Here is a 17,945-nt window from a genome sequence, read left to right as displayed (position 1 = left end):
GTATGACGTGCTTAAGAACCTGTCCATTTACCATACCCAGCGCAAACAACAAAACAGTTCACCTAGTATATTGACAACTGTCTTAAAAAAACTGAAGGATGCTCAGGTAGGAGAGTTATATGTTTACATATATTGTGATAATATATAATTATAGCACATGTTTTATTTGACACAAACTGTCATCTACAAAACAAAAAAAATCAGAGCAAAGATCACATGAAAGAAGAAAAACATGCATCTTGCTGAATTATTTTCTTATCCAATTTTTAATTTATTTTACTCTTCTATTTTTTGTGCATCTATCAAAATTATGTATTTTTAGAGCCCCTACTTATGGTACATTTTTGAGGCCAGTGTTATATGTCTAAATAGATAGATTTGGATAGGCTTGCAAACTCTGCTGTGAAAGGATGTGAAGGCCTGTGTTGTGCAGTTTTAGGGTTTTGGAGGCCATTCGCTGGTAACATTGCCAATTGTTACAAGGGTGAAGCACAGTGTCTGACATTTTATATTAACTTTACTATAAAATATATAGTAATCATATTGTAAGAATATATTTAAGCCACTGTTTCCAGTGAAAATCAAATGATTTCATGGTTGGGCTAAGTCCACAGTGTTTCAAGATCTTAGCGATGCCCCTCGATGGAGTTCTAGTATTGTTTTGTGTTGCTGTGTGCTGATGGTGCTGTTGTAACTCTTTTAACATCTGCTGACCAGATGCATTTGAGCGTACTCCACAAGCCTAAACCTCTCAGGTGGCAGATGAAGCTTGCTAAAATTTTGAACTTTCCCTCTTATAGTGGCTCATGATTTCACCAAAGTGATTATTTCATAGTGTGACATGACGATTGCTCCCTGTTAAGCAGTTTACGAGAGTAGTAACCTTTGCAAGAATACACCTGTGAAGGTGATTACCTTCGAGGAGGCAGTGCATAAGTTGCAAATCGCCGCATACGAGGCTCTTTGTCCCAGAAGCCCATTGTATAGAGCAGAGGAAACCCTGTGCCGTGAGCAGCCATCTTGGATAGACAGATCATACTTGAGCCAGGATAACCTGCATACCTCCTGTGAACAGCTCAAAGCGCAAAAGACTTAATATCTGGTAAGGACAGAAGAAGGGGGGTATTTGATTGCACTCATAGACGCCCGTGTAATGTGTAATAAATGTAGAGAAACTGATATTTAAACGAAGAAACCCTTGGAAGTGTTAAGCTTTCTTGTGTTTTCCAGGAGTCAGCTAGGTGGAAAGCTAACGATGGTAGCTAACAGATGACTAATGCAAGGTTGGGTTCTAAGTCCAATATTGTGAGGCATCACATATTAAACGGTTATGGAAAAAATGCTACTGTTTACGACAAAGGGCTTGGTTTTCTTGAAATAACAAGATAACGCGTTACGTGTTTGCCATTAGCTGACAAACTAGCCTGCTAAAACTGTCGCTAGCTTTCGTTAGTTTAGTGTATTGAGGCATTTTTCATGAAATTGGGCTCAGGCCAGGTTGCGTTTCTGAACCTGTTTTTACTCAATAATGCATTTAAATCAGCTGTTTGTGTGGCGATGAGGGCAGGTGGCTTATGTGCTTTGATTTATGGGATTTGTTGTTATCCGTCTCTGTCAGCTAGCAAGTGACTAGCTAACGCAAACTTGTTTGTCAAAACATCCAATTTAAGGCCGTATATTTATCTGAATTTGCCATCTAAATGTCTGTTCAAGTCAGTATCAGGTTTTATATCCATTTCCGCTTCGTAGCAGCACTCTTTTTTTCACGCATGGAATCTAATCTCAGAGATTTAGTCATAGCGACGCTGTCATTTTTGCCGGTTGTCAAGCTAACGTTAAGCTAGTCGCCGTCGGTAAGAAACAGGCATTTCGTTAGGGTTCCATATTGAAGGGTCAACCTCCGATATCCAAGTCGGGTTTGACGATGGATTTGACTGGCCCGTCTAATTCCTTGTTTTTGTGTAGGAATAACTGTAACAAAGCGATTTTTTTCCCTGTACTGCAATGCTAATCCCTTAGCCGGTAGTGTATTAGCTTCTTATTTGGGTGTCCTTTTTCCAAAGAGCAGGCATACACGATTTAAAATAAATAAATAAATAAATAAAATTGGTCATTGAGTTAACGATGGTAACTTTTGTATGGTCGAAATTTGGATAGCTTTGCCTTCGTCGACATTTAAAGTGCTGCATCATTTCTGTTTCTGGTGTTAGTGCACTGTGTGTTAGTGGACATTATCTTAAATTATTACCGCGTTACTTAATATTTAGTTTTTTGTTTTACTGTAAGCATGTAAACACGTCACTCATTTTTGTATCGCGGTAGCGTCCTTCAAGAGTGTATATAATAGCTATGGGGTATCACGTTCTTTTTAGTCACGTGATTTGAGTGGTGGGTCTGAACATCACGGAGACAGTGTGACTATATGTGTCATGATTTCCTGAAATCACATCATCTCTTTGCCTCTATGAGGAATGTCTGTTGAGAGGAAGAAAGGCAGTGTCCCTGTTTCTCTAGAGAAAGCTTCAGGAAAGGAGAAGTGCTGAGGCTGCAGTCTGGTCACATGGTCTTGACTCGCCTTCTCCTTGACTGATACTCATGGGGTTTATTTCTATGCCATGTGTAGCGGTGGGAGGAAAAAAGGGTGTAAAATGAAGTCGAATGTCACAGCCAAGTCACATTTTACTTTTGCTCTTTCTGGGGATTGTGCAAAATCAACAGGCCATCACTTTGGAGCTAGAGAGACCACATGAGGGTCATGTGACAGCAGAGAGCCTAGAAAAAGAGTGTGTGAAACAATATGTTGGGAGTTAAAAGGATGGTAGTGAGGTGTGACAGCTTCAAGGTCCTATACTAAATCATGGTGTGGAGCATAAGTGCAATGTTATGTTTTGTCTTTACCCACATGAATCACACTGTAGGGATTAATGAAATGTAAACATACATTGTGTCTACTGTGTTTGTGATTTTTCACGATGATTTCAGACTTGATAATGCACCACAATGTAGAAATAATGTAGGTATCCACCAGTGATTACAGATTACGTTTTTGGTAATGTAGTAACATAATGTGTTATTGTACTAAATTCAGTAATCACTTTACAGTTACAGTTATATTGTTAATTTCATTACAAAGGTTCTTCACTTATGTGAATAGTGAGCGAATGAAAAGGTACTGTGTAATTTATTACTTCTATGGAGCAACCCCAAGTCTGGTACCTGGATAGAATACGGGCATTTATAAATAGGAAGTTTATGCATACATTTTTTTTTATATATATTATTTTTTTTGCTGTAGTTAGCTGCTTGTTGGTGGTGTGATTAAACACTAAAGCACAGGTCAAGTTGCAGAAGACTGTGCCAAATCTTTTCTTGGACCACCCACAGAAACACAGTCACAAAGGCACTGCTAGCGCTAAGAGTTGTTTACATCTCTTGAAAATATAACACTCAGGAACTTTTGCTCTTATTAATTAAGAAAAATACAACTACTACATTGTTAGCTGTCTAGTTTTAATTTGTCTTTGTACACCTATATTTCTGTCTTGTTTTCAGTTGTCACATTTCTAGTTTTTTTCCTCAGTCAAAGCTCGAGTCAATATGAGTATGTGTAAACATGAGGGTTTGTGACCCAACATTGTTTTTACTGTTATAAAAGCTAAAGTTTAATTGATATCTTTATCTGATTCAACCTCAGTTAAGTAGCCTGCAGCGTCTTATGTCTTTATTTCAACCATGTACTCAATTTTTTTTATTCTGTTTCTTGCACTTTTTTCTTCTTTTGCTGTCTGTATTTTTCCATTTATTTGCTTTTTCTATTTCCACTTTTTCTCTTGCTACATGCATTTCTAACGATTGAGTTTAAATTAAGCTGACCAATCAAATTTGGTCACCAATCTGCAGATGTAGAAGTACGTGCGTAAAACCAGCATTGTGTTGTGCTCGGGCACTGTGATTTCGGTTTCTAGGAACTGCTCTGACTGCAGTATAGTTTCCTTTGAACTTCATGTGAGAATGACACTGGTTTAAGGCAGATTATCTTTGCAAGTTACAGAGAAATCATTTGTCTGCTGAATGATTATTCTTTTGATTAAGTCTGAATTATTTACTACTCCTACAGCAGTCAATCGTGTACAGCAGCATCTCGATTTAATACTGTGCAGCAGTAATTAAGGTAACTATCACAAAATAATTTTCCTTCATAGAAATACGAGATCAGTATAGAATTCATTCCATCCATGTTTTGACAGATAACACGAAAGGTGAGAATGAGAATATCACTGCGCTGAGCCAGTTGTGTGGTTGGAACAGCCGCATCACGTTAGGTTCATGCAAATAGCATATGAGAAGTACACAACAGTACATTAGGTTTGTAAATGAGATGAGACAAAATGACAACACAAAATGTTCAAACTTGAGTAATAGCGTTATAGAACATAACAACCTGACAGACTTGGCCCAAGGCCCAAAAGATGAGGATATGATATAGGATAGGATGTATATTTGAGGGTCCAAAGAGTTCAGTGGTGTGGAGGTTGGCTATTTATTTTTGGCTTTTTAAAGTTTGACAAGAAAGAAAAGTAGCATACACTGGAAAATGTGTCAAAAACCTGTTTTTACAAAGGCAAGTATCGTTTTGCCACGTGCACAGTTGACCATTTACCTGCACAGCACAAGACGACAGTCCCAGAACTTTCTCCTATACCACGCCTTACGACAAAATACAGAGTAACGCAGACATCACTGATGCAACAACCAACCTGTGTTGTAAAAGTCATGATGCCAGTAAGCACAGTTGAAATTTTCAGATGTAACCAACTGATTCAAGTAATTGACCCTTGTCACCAACTCCCTGGGCATAAACAGTTCTCGCTTTGCCAACCACACACAGAGCGTAGAGACACAGCTTGGTGACCACATCACATTTGTGGTCAAGTCGCACATCTGATCCATGTACGAGTCTTGCTGCCCCTCAGAGGCAGTACTATACTCTCGTGCCTTTTTTGTTTGTTTAATATTATTCATAAACACAGACACCCGTATAACATTCTACAGTGAATTTGTTGAAGTTTTGACAAAAAAAGTGTTTACATCTAAATTAATTAAAATTAAGCTTGAAAAACAGTGATTTCATTTATATTGTGGTTGATATCAATAATCATGAATATAATCTGGTGAAAAGAAAAAAAAAAATAGCGTGGCAAGGTTGTTGGTTTTTTCTCTTTTCTTGCCTAGCCTTAGTGTTAAAGGAATTTTATACCAAAATTGATTGTTTAAAAAAAAAATAATTACAGACTGACACCCTCATACCTTCTTACTACTTTACTTACTAGTAATTAAGATTTTAAAAATCACTGGTAAGCCAGCTGCTGGTATTTCTTTATTTTACCACAATATGGTGAGTAGTGTTGATAAGCGGTAATTACTGTTATCAGTATTTGGTATTTATAGATCCTAACAATGCCTATTAATGGACCTAGTTGTAATATAATTGTTGTAATTCTGGTTTGATTGTGAACACTGAAGCATCCGCAGTTGCTTCAGTGCTATGCCTCCCATGCAGCAGGTCTTTTGCGCTGTTGGAAATGAGCACTGTCAGCAGCAACTGTGGAATCAAACGACCACACCTTTAGTTCTCTGCATCATTTCTGCTAAGAGGTGTGTGCGTGTGTGATGTTGTCAGATTAATGGAAAGGAGTGAAAGTCTGAAAGAGCCTTCTCAGAAGTGAGATTGAGACAGGAAGGTAATGGGATTCCTTCTTGAAAGTCTTTCTAATAACTGAAAAGCTCTAACACTGTTAAAAAAGATCCATCACCTCTCTGGTCTCACCCTTCAAAGGTTGTCGTAGATATGAGTACTCTGAAGTATATTTGTGATTTTCTGTAGTAAGGGTGTTGTAGACTGGCGCAGACCGTATTATTTATTTATTTATTTATTTATTTATTTATTTAGTTATTTATTTATTTATTTATTTAGTTATTTTTTAAATGTGACAGTACTTTTCTGCATTCATAATTCTGTCAATTTGGGCAAGATCACCAGCACCACTGGCTATAATGAAGCCTCAAACATGACCAGGCCTCGGCAGCAAGTGTCCAAAGAAAAACTTTAAAAGACCTTCAGAAAGCCTGCAGAACTACTGCTTAACACTACTTAAAAAAAATAAAATAAATAACACTGGAAACTTCCTTGAAAAGTTAATATAAAGGAAATGAGCAGTGGTACAAGACTTTTGCAAAGTATTTGAATCATATCACCTGCTAGTTTAATATCCCTCCATCTAGTAAAAAGTATTGTTGGATAGTTCATGCATGGAAATGTACCCTCTGGTTGCTTTATGTACAATTAAAGTATAGGGATTTTCATGTTATGTTTGTCCATTTGATAAACACAATTTATTCAAAGCATTATTTATAGCATTTATTATTTAAAGTATTTTGAATGAACCTAAACCAATTTAATGTAAATCACAGTTCTGGTAAATTTACTTTTATGCTTGGTGCCAAAATTGTGTTTGGCAGGTTTTTCCCTTCATATTAGAAACAAAAAACAACATTGAAAAAAAATCCATGTTCAATTGCTGATGAGTTAAATTTATTTGTGTTCTTGAAGCTTTTGTGTAGTTAGTCCTTTTGGTCATGAATGTAATCAGCCTTCTCAGCTGTCTGAACCTTCACTTCAGGACTATGCTAATCCTGTAACTACTCGCTGGAATTTGTACAGCTTTTACTGGAGATCAGTAATCACACCTGTAACACAGTCATTAAACAGTAAGCGGCTCCATTACTGTTACTACAGGACTTGTTGTTTTATTTATATCCACACATCGTGTTGTTTTTGCATAAAGTGCAGAAGGTGTGAGAAAGAGCTGTCCATGCTTAATTGTCTTTGTCTTTTCTTATTCATTGCATCATGTGCAGTTTATTTATATGGAGTCAAAACCTTACCAGATTAGTAAACCTCTTGCTGATCTGAGTGGAAGATTAGTGGAAGTGTTCAGGGAAACTGACTGTAAAAGTCAAATGATTATAATCTACATGTATTGACCCCTCTTAAGGAAAAGTTGCTTTTCTCTGTTAAAGGTTTAAGTGGCTAAACTGTTCTTCTGTTTTTCCTCTTTCAGAGCCACAATGGCCACCGCACCGTACAACTACTCCTACATTTTCAAATACATCATTATCGGTAAGTGATCAGTACCAATTGCCAGCAGTTTGGAGGCTCTCTAGTGACTAATATTGATGGCACTTCTCACAAACTGCACATTTATTGTACTTCCATTACATGGTGGCTTTGAGTGGGTCCAGCGTATGTCATATTAGTCCATTTTTGAAGGTAACATAACTGAGTACTTCTAACAAGGGGGTGTTCTGGCATAGGGCTGTTCGATATAACGATATATATCGGATGACGATATAAAAACATCTATCGTTTCATTTTACGCTATCATTTGTTTTGTGGTGTCGCAAAATAAACTGTTTACGTCAATATTTTTCATCGTTTTGATGGTCACTGTAGTGGCTATATTAATTTCTTAAAGTTCTCTCTTTCTCTTGTATTTTATATAACCACACTACGGATGGACAAGCGCCTGTTTTTATGCGTTGTGGTTAGCAATAACGACGGTAACAGCATTGCGTGTCCGCTTGTTTATGTTCCACATACACCTTTCACAATAAAGCTCAAGATCCTGTTGAGACTTTTCAAAATAAACTGAATCACGTGAAAGAGCAGATTATTTACGGATGAGAAGTAAAAAAAGAGCCGTCAGGTGCTAAAAAATAAACCTTAGACGCAAACGTTAGAACAGGCTTACACGCTGTGTAATAAATACTCACAAAGAAAACGGCGGCTGTTACAACTTATGTCTAAAAATGTATAGTTTCATGCATCGGTTAAAACACTCAACTCCAGCTACATGACGCGCAGCTGGAAATTAAGAAGTATTTTTAGTAAGTTTTATATGACTTAGGTGTATGATATTGTTCACAGCAAATTTATTGGGGGTATTTTGAAGTGCAAAAGTACTTCAGACTTAATCAAAGCATAATATAGATGTACCATTAGTGAGAAAATTGTTTTTCGACAATAAAAAACATTTATTGTCAAAATCTGCAGGACCACATACACTCAAGTGCATCTATCCCCGTCTGTCTCTCTCATTAAGTCCACATGAAATTTTAAGTGTAGTTGCTGACTGTCACTGAGGGTCTGCTGCATCATGCATGGGGGCAACACTTCAGGCTTGAATAGAGAACTGTTGTTCTTCTGTTATTTCCTTGGTTGACCTGAGTTTCTCTCCACAGGGGACATGGGGGTAGGGAAGTCATGTTTGCTTCACCAGTTCACAGAAAAGAAATGTAAGTGCTGCCCTGCTTTTTTTTTTTTTTTTTCTTCTTTTGACTCCTTTTCATCTCTGCGTGTGCCCCAGTGCATGTGAGATTTGCCAGGTTTAACTGGAGTGGCTAAATCTCTTTGGATTTCTTTTATACACCAGCGGAAGTCAGCAGCATAGATGTGGAGTGTGAGCTCAACAGTGAGAGTCTCTTCTTCTGTGTATGAGCCAGCTGCAGCCTCCCATTACCATTCAGCTCAGTTGTTTAGTGCTACTATTAACAAGCCAGATGCTGTGTTACTCATTCACTTGTCCACAATCGCATCCTGCCTGCACCCATACACCAGTGCACACATGCATACACACACTGGAGTGATGTAGAAGAGGGTTTCAGTGGCAGTTTCAAACAAATTGATACATCAAGAGTGTTTGCAGTTTAGACAAAGTGATGACTTTAAAGACTGCGATTAATTATTGATGCAACTGCTGCTGCCGTACAGTAGGAACAAGTTGGCTATGTGTGACCTATACATATTGAATAATGTTTGTTACTACGTAATTTTAAGTTCAAACTAGGCACGTGTTTTGTTAAAGTTCACAAAACGGATGACAGAAGAAAGACTTGCCCTTACTAATGTTTTTGTATTTCAACAGTAGAATTCATTGACATACTTATTCTCCCCAGTCATGGCTGACTGCCCTCATACTATTGGCGTGGAGTTTGGTACGAGGATAATCGAAGTAAGTGGGCAGAAGATCAAGCTCCAGATCTGGGACACAGCAGGACAAGAGCGCTTCAGGGCCGTCACCCGCTCCTACTACCGCGGGGCCGCAGGGGCGCTTATGGTCTACGACATCACCAGGTAGAGCGTGCTTGTTATGTATTGATGCAGTCATGGTCACCGCTTAACACAGAAACTTTGACAGTGTACACTAGAGCTGCACGATTAATCATTAGAAAATCGCGATCTCAATTCATACTTATGTGCGATCTCATTTCCAAATGACAACGATTTAAAAAAAAACAAAAAAAAAAACGAGAGACGACGACGATTGTACCGCATTTTGATCCGGGACGTAATCTGCATGAAAACAAGCGCTCACTCTTCCTGCTCAACAAATGACAAGAGCGGAGCCTTATACCACGTAATACAGGAGCTGGCTGCTAAAATTGGCAGGGAAAAAACAACGGAGAGCACGTCAGGGATGACAAGAAAGTGACAGGAGAAAATCCGTCCCGGTCAACCACCCAAACATCAACAACGGGATCCTTATACAGCGCTTCCCTATACACGTCGAACTCCCGCAGGCACAAAGAAATTACGGAGGCTATCACTTATCACCTGACCAAAGATATGGCTCCCATCAACACTGTGCAAAACGAGGGATTTAGGAAAATCATCAACACCCTAAACAAACGCTACACAGTGCCATCCCGCAACTATTTTTCTATTGTTGCACTACCTGCTCTATACACGCAGCGTCGAGCAACGGTGGAGACGGAATTTCAAGCAGTACATTTTGCGGCAACAACAAAATGTGAGACATTTGTTGTTTTTATGTTTATTTATTGTTTTTATGTTCAGTCTCAACTGTTACGAAGTTGATGTGCAGTTAATAAGCGCAATAAATATTTATACTGGAAAAGAAAAGCGTGAGAGAATCGTGATCTCAATTCTAAGCAAAAAAATCGTGATTCTCATTTTATGCAAAATCGTGCAGCCCTAGTGTACACAATAGCCATATAGTGCATTGTGCAGAAAGAGGAAGTTAAAGGAAAGCATGAACATTTGATAACCGCACCGTTCAGCCCAGCACACCTACTCCTGAACAAATACAAATAGTTTGTGTTACTGCATGCGACTGACCTTCTTACCCACACTGTTAGATGGTATCAGTGGTATGCCAAGCAAACACAGCTGAACATGTGGAATGTCTGTCCAAACTGCAACCACCTCCAGTATGGCCTCTAGGGCTAAATGAGTGCCAACGCAGTGTTTTCTTTGTCATCTATGGTTTCTGTGACTATACACCTAACTATAACCATATCCTTTAATGAAAAGATGTGGCTTTCATTTGCATTCTTCTGTTTTTATGTATACATTTGTTATTAACATGGGCCACACCAGTGTAGACAGTAGGTTGTGTTGGATAAGTAACATTCAAATTATTTCTTTTAACCTCCAGAGACCCTGTGTGTTCATAGGGACTCATTATATTTGAGCTTTCCTGCACTTTCCCCTTTTTTCTGCTCAGTACTTTAAGCACTGTTCAGTTCACTGTGTTATGCTGTTGAATAAACTCATTGTCCCTACATGGGGTGGCTCTAGCTCAGGAGGTAGAGCAGGTCATCTGCTAATCTGAAGGTTGGTGGTTCGATCACTGCTGCAAGGCAAATATCCTTTGGTGTGCAATATCCAGGTTAGATGGATGCATTCATTATTACATGAATAGGTGTAAATGGGTGAATTAGGAGCGTTGTATAATGTGCTCTGAGTGCTCAGTCAAAAACTGCTATATCAGAACCAGTCCATTTACCATATGAAGACATGTTTTTCTTTGTAATTACTCTGTAACAAAGTGATCACTTCCCTTTTGAAGGCAAAGTTTAGTTTATATACTTATCAGTCCAACTAATCACAGCCAAAAAGAGTTACTTTGACTGAGTTACCCTGAGCTGCTCACTTATTTCCCAAAGGCTCACCACTAGTGGATGGATTCACATATTTGATTTGGCACAGATATCTAAATTTACGCCGGATGCCCTTTCTGATGCAACCCACCTATTTATCCACATGGAGTAGCTTGTCACTGCTGGGCTACATTTGTGCCCAAATCTTTTGCATGCAAGACAAATGTGTTAACCACTATCTAGGAGAAATTAAAAATGTACCAGGAACAAGAGCTCGGGTCTCTGGAGGTCAAGAAACCAATGCAGAATTGTCTGTCTCGTAACCTGCCTGAAATCTTGTGAGCAGACTTCAGAGCGTCTGAATTTGTTAACTTGATGGCTCAAAATAAAATTTTGAGGACTGGTTCATTTATTGGAAAATGGAAATGAGGCTGTAACTTGGATAATGTGGCATTGGAGTTGGTAGCTGCATCGTCAGGCACAGGAAGCTGTTGATATAAATAAAGTTTATACTTATGATCTGGAGAAAGCAGTATCACTTCCAGATGTATCCATAACTCCCAGATGATTTCCTCCATGGTTATTGTTGCCTGTATTATATGGCAGCTGCTGCCTCTTTTCAAATCCATCCTCAGAGATGGCAGGATGTTATGTCTTTGCTTGTCGTCATAGTAACCTCTGTCCCTCTGATGTCAAACAGGAGAAGCACGTACAACCATCTCAGCAGCTGGCTGACTGATGCCAGAAACCTCACCAACCCCAATACTGTGAGTACACGCACTGAAATTAATGATTGTCTTAAGCTGCACACGTGTCTCCACAGCCTCGTCTCTGCACTCTCTTTCTGCATTGATTTCTCTTCTTTTAATTGCTTTAAGTTGTCGCTATGCTGTTTATCCCTTTGTCACCCCCCTGTTAGTCTTTTTGGAGCCACTCAGCCCTGTCCATTTCTTAAATAGGTTTTTCTTGGTAAATATGATTAGCTCTAAACCTTCCTGCTCTCACTCTCAGAGGTCTGTGTTCCATCAGGGAAGTGTGTTTGTGCAACATGACACTTCCTGTTCACATTTTAGATGGCAGAAAGCAAAAAGGGATGTTTCTGTATATCCAGTCACAACTATACACAGGCTTTGTATGGAGCTGTGTTATCCACTGCTCATTTTAATGACGAGTACAAGTAAACTTTACTAAGCTAATATGAACAGTATTAAGTTTTTGGTTTCTTTCTGGCACAGTCCACTTTAACAGAATCTGAACACTTTGAAGTTGTTAAATCTGGGACTTTTACTATGAAGTGAATCCATCAAGCTACACCAATATTATTAATCCTGCTAAACATTTACACAAAGGTGGTTATCAACTTAAAGTCAACATAGACTTTTACCTAGTTTAGTTGTGAACACAAACATAGAGGCAGTGTTGGCAGCATGTGATCAGTCACAAACACAGAGGTTTACTGGTATCATAGCTGAATTATTTTACTAACAGAGAGCAAACTGTAATGTTAGATAAATCTGAAGAAGTTAAACACATGATGCTCAATGTTCTGAGCAGAGCTTCTGCAGCCAGTGTGTGAAAGAATACAGTATGAATAGGAGTATTAAAGTGCCATACAGCACTGCAGTTAGTGACAGTGTGCTACATAACTTATTTAAAGCCAGCATGGAAATTGCCCCCCAAAATGTTTTAGTTACATACGTTTGAGTAATCCCCCATCTTTAACTCATCGGAACATCTGACAGTATTTATAATTAAATTCAGTGTGACTAGGCTCTTTTAGAGCCAGTGTGAAAGAAGATGGCAAGTAAAGAAGAAATAAAAATCCTATAAATCAATAATAATTATTATTCATAATTAATTTTATATGCAATCAACAAGTTGAAGGGTTAGGGGTGATATTGCTATACTAATACATGTTTAAAAAAAATAAATTAAGAGTTTCTTGCATGTGTAACATTGCTTGCAGCCATCCATTTTTTATTATTTTTTTATTTATTTTGATGCTTGTCACAAAGAGACAAAATCTTTAGACGGTCCCTAAGAAAAAAACAACCCAAAAACTCACTTTCTTACAAAGATCCACCGGATCTTCTAGGAATTATAATGTATTTTTTTTTTTTCAGAGGACTGATTGGTGAGCAGGTGCTGATTTCTGTACAAGTTGATCTCTTATCTAATATAAACTTCAGCATAAGTTACCATGGTGATGTATCCTGGGAAGTGACCCCACTTCTAAACACTAAAAAGACTGGAGATAAACCTGAGGCCTTTACTATGAAACAGAATGTGCCTCAGGTTGAGGGAAAGAAATCAAATAATTTGTTTTCATGTCCCTAAACAGTATATACAGCTATCCTTAATATATTTATAACAGATTAGAATAATTTTGATCAGTCTAATAGGTTAAATGTGTTTCATCTGAGCTGTAAAGATGAGGATTCTTCTAAACTTGTGTTAATGTTGTGAAACGGGCAGATCTGACTCCACTGACAGGTGGTTTCTGATCTTGTTTGCATGCATACCAGAGAGGAGAGCGTCAAATCACAAATGAGTGTTCAGTGCACATAGCACTGTGGGCAGTGATGACTGTACATCTTCCAAAAGCAAAAGCCAAAACTACGCTGAGCTGTGAAATAGAACTGCTGTTTGCCAATTTTAAATACTTTAGCACAAAGTGGTGGCACTGTTGGTGTTGTCACAGCATCTGCCCCAACTCCCAACATCTGCCTGCCTTGGTTTTAGACGATATAATTGACGCGAGACAAAATACTTTACAACTCCACAACTTTATTAGTGCAAAAAAAACCCCATCAATGTATTTTCACTTAAAGTTATACACACACAGTACGGTAATATTATGTTGAAGCACCGTACGTATCACTCGGCGAGGCTCCTGCCTACGATAGCCTTAATGCTCCGACAATCCATCAAGCGGTGCGGCTTAGTAGCTTACGAAAGTCGTACTAAAACATTTTTTGACAGATTGTTGAGCGCCGTGTACCACATAAAATTGGTTCGAGGTCAGTAAGCACAACCAGAATTCATACAGAAGGTGCACCGGATTATAAGGGGCACTGCCGATTTTTCAGAAAATCAAAGGATTGGTTTTAAGTGTGCCTTGTTTTCCGAAAAACACGGTAATAACGACGGCCCGCTAGCATGCTCCACCAAAAATTGTGCTTTGGTGTGTATCTGACGGACGAAACCCAAACTAGTTCATAACCACTGAAGTTGCAGCATTTTTAAAAACCAATTGTGGTTCAGCTGTTTCATTCAACGATCCGCTTTTCCCTCCCACGTGTGTATGAAAACAAAGGCACTGCGCATGCGCATTTTAGCCATATTCTATCGCGATATTTCATTTTCTTATCATTGCCTAATATTGCCGGTATTAGCCCTAGTGCTGAACAATTCTGCAGTAAAAGCAAAAGAAATTGGCATGTAAAAGGTGGTGTACAGCAGTTTTGGTTTAGTCATTTTGTCACTCTTTTAGAAAGAAGTTCAGTAAATCTCTAATTACATCGCAGTTGCTAAGGATCCTGTTGAGCACACGTTCTCTCAATCAATATCTTAAAATTAGCTCAGCAACGTAGTGGAGTCTTCCTGGATTGCCCTTGGCTTTATTATCTCTCAAAGGATTAGACAGCAAATTTCTCCCAGACAAAGTGTCCAGGGGATCGTCTCACACTCTCTTCCCTTGTGTTTATCATTAGGTGATCATTCTCATAGGAAATAAAGCCGACTTGGAGGCCCAGAGGGATGTTACGTATGAGGAAGCGAAGCAGTTTGCTGAGGAGAACGGTGAGCGAGACGTCAACCGGTGCATGCTGGGAGGTTAAGGTGGAAAAAGGTTTCAGTGGGAGGCAATTTTAGCCATTTACATCTGTCTAAGAATAACTTTCAACAGGATAATATTCACGGGATTCTTAACAAAATGTCCACAAATATTGACACTAAAATGAGTTTTCTGTGATCTGTCTCTAAGATGGTTTTGATTTGAACTCTATTTAAAAAAAAAAAAAAAAAAAAAAAAGGGGGGGGGCAAAGCCAAGATTAACATCTTTCAGTTTACTTTGGTGGGACAGTAAATTCTAGGAGAAATGGAGCAATATTAATTAAAAGAGGGGGTGAATGATGACTTGGTATTTGAGGTATGCACACTTGGCGCTGTGTTTTAGTGACTCAGTCATTGTGTCTGTTTTATGTTGAACAGGTTTGTTGTTCTTGGAAGCCAGCGCAAAAACGTAAGTCTGCACAACTTCAGCTTTCCAGTTCCTGCAGAACAAGATCCGATCAGCCGTCTTCTGTGTAGCTCACATTTGTGTGTATGCCCTGTCTGTTCAGAGGTGAAAACGTTGAGGACGCCTTCCTGGAAGCTGCTAAGAAGATCTACCAGAATATCCAAGATGGCAGCCTGGACCTGAATGCTGCCGAGTCGGGGGTTCAGCATAAGCCCTCGGCCCCTCAGGGCGGCCGGATAACAAACGAACCACAGCCCCAGAGGGAAGGCTGCGGCTGCTAATGACCAAGCAAAAAGCCCCTTTGCCCCATTTCTCCCACTGTCTGTCTGTCCCACCCCCTTTCCTGTCCTGCCAATCCCCTCCATTCCATCCACCACCTCCGTGCATTCACACCCCATCCCACTGCACCAGGTGCTGCGTGAGAGCAGGGCTGCGGAGGGAAGGAACAGAGGGGGGTGAATATCGACTTGGGCCAGGCTGAGCTGGGCTTTGTGGACTACATCTCCCCCTTCTCCTCCTCCTCTTCCTCCTCCTCTTTAATCTCGATCAGTGTATTGTCATCCGATAACTCTTCTTCTTCCACCCCCCCACAAACCTCTCACACCATTCAGCCTAGTTCCCTCCATCATAGTATCATAGAATCCACCACACATTACACAGGTCACTGACACTTTAGATAGATGTAATGTTCATACGATAATGATAAAGCAAGACTGTTTTTTTTATGTTGGATTTTATAGCTATATGCGAAATGTAAACACTGCGTTAAGTTTCATCCACCACCAATCAGTTGGAACTAAATTATATTCCCAGAGTCCGCCTCCCCTGCATGGGTTACATTTCCTGTATTTTATCAGCACACGCAAATGTGATATCTCACTCGTGCTTATTTGCTTGGGAGCAGAACGCAATGGTGATGAAGTCATGTATCAAGCAGCCACACGGGTAGACGCTCTTAAGCACGTGTCCAGGAATGTGTAGTTGAGGGAGCTTTTTCCAGCGGTCTCGATTCAAACCTGCCTGTGTCTTTTAAATTCTGCTTTCTCTGCTTTGGCACAGTCCTTTGCCAGATGTGGCAATGCTGATATTCTCAGAAAGAAGGAGGGGGGGGGGTCTAGAAAACTAGGAATTACCCAGAAATTCTTTGTGGATTATTCCCCGGGCCTCTCCACTGAGTTATTACATGGAATATTGGGTGTTTTCCAGCTTGTCTGTGTTTGTATAGACTGAGCTAAAATGACACTTTAACAACAACAGCCACCCTGTGACTTTTTTGTTTGTTTTTGTCACACAAAGATTTTTTTTATTTTGCACCAGCTCTTCTTCTTTATCTCCCATTTCACACCCAAACTCTCCCTCACGTCACGTATAACAAGATTGTCTTTACCAGCATTTTCTTTGTCATTGTTTGTTGCCTTATTATTAATGTTATTACTCTGGAATCTTTGTTTTGCTGCACTTGCTCTTCACACTGCTCTCTGAATTCAATTCGATTCAATAAATCAGCTCTTTTAGATTCATTGTCACATTTTACTGAAACAAATAACTGAAGTACTTGAGGTAGTCGGCACGGTCACAGTATCTTAAATGGCCAAGTATTAGGAGCAAAGTCCCGACTGTTTAAGTGGAAAAATATACTCGTCCCTCCTGTATAATCAACAAAGCCGCACTAAAGAGCCCATTTCTTCTGCCTCCTATAAAGCAACACCAAGCAGTGTGCCCCCCGAAACATGACAAAAGAAAAAAAATCTGTCTCCTTTTTCAAGTACGAATATTTGTACCATAGTGTTTCCCCGATTGGACAGCTGTATATATTGCTTCTTAACTACTGGTGATGACCTCGCTACTGTACTTTGAATTTAGAAATTTATTTGGTCGCTCTGCCAATTTCTGTACAGTTGGTGTGCTAGTGGGTTGCCTGTAATTCATGCTTGGGAAAAATTCTGTAACATAGTTTCTATTAATAAATGTATGTAAAGGACAGATAACTAGACACCCTCCCCCATCACCCCGTCTGCACACTACTGAACCTGCCGAGTGGTTGAGGGGTGAGGAAGCGGATTGAGATGATGCGCAAACTATTTATGTCTGCCTTGATTCTTATATCTGTAACGGAGCGGAGAGTGGGGCACTCTGTTTATATTCTGTTTTCTTTTTCCACCCCTTCGTCGCTCCTCTGTATGGGAGGGGCTGCATCGCTGTCTTAACTCTTTTGGGGAGTGGGGGATTGCTTTGTTATCGTGGGAAGTGGGCCGGCCGGGTCTTCCTTTTATTTTATTTTTTTTTTCCTGTGTCCCCCACCTGTTCTGCAGTTTGAGTGACCACTTCCTGCTTTTGTCTAAGTACAAAAAGAAACGTACATATGTATAAATTTTTAAGGAGCTGTGCTAACATTTAAATGCGTTCTCTTGCGTGTATATGATTTTAAAATGTTGACATTTTGATTTTAATGAAAAAAAATACTCTAGACAGAAAAAAATAAATTATACATAACCTGTTGCTGTGTCCTTTTTTTAAAAAAAATCTGTGGCGGCAAATGAGAAGAGCACTTTTAATATCCTGTCTACTACAAGCGAAGAGCATCACACCGTTCCAGTTTGTGCTGGAGGTATCGTGTTAGCACAAGACACTGTCTGAAATTTTGCAGTGAGAAGAAAAAGCTCTACCTAGATGTTATCATACTCTAACCATTTTAGGTGGGAGAGAAAAGTCAAATGGTTTCTGAAAGATCATTTCTTTCAC

General features: G+C 39.3%; 1 protein-coding gene across 1 annotated transcript; it reads left to right on the top strand.

Moving 5' to 3' along the window:
• Positions 1 to 960: 960 nt before the first annotated feature.
• rab14l (RAB14, member RAS oncogene family, like) lies at positions 961 to 17,702 on the top strand. Its single transcript, XM_085413920.1, has 8 exons — positions 961 to 1,102; positions 7,122 to 7,180; positions 8,302 to 8,355; positions 9,016 to 9,193; positions 11,663 to 11,729; positions 14,676 to 14,763; positions 15,176 to 15,206; positions 15,307 to 17,702. Exons 2-8 carry the CDS (start codon positions 7,129 to 7,131, stop codon positions 15,482 to 15,484), a joined length of 648 nt encoding a protein of 215 aa, XP_085270046.1. The 5' UTR covers positions 961 to 1,102; positions 7,122 to 7,128; the 3' UTR covers positions 15,485 to 17,702.
• The last annotated feature ends 243 nt before the right edge of the window (positions 17,703 to 17,945 follow it).

The sequence above is a fragment of the Rhamphochromis longiceps genome, linkage group LG7, assembly GCF_057381845.1.
Source record: "Rhamphochromis longiceps isolate RC_006_pf linkage group LG7, R_longiceps_female_GT1.1, whole genome shotgun sequence".
In the NCBI taxonomy this organism is placed as follows: Eukaryota; Metazoa; Chordata; class Actinopteri; order Cichliformes; family Cichlidae; genus Rhamphochromis; species Rhamphochromis longiceps.
The sequence above is the reverse complement of the archived record's forward strand: the minus strand, read 5'-3'. Positions and strand labels throughout refer to the sequence as shown.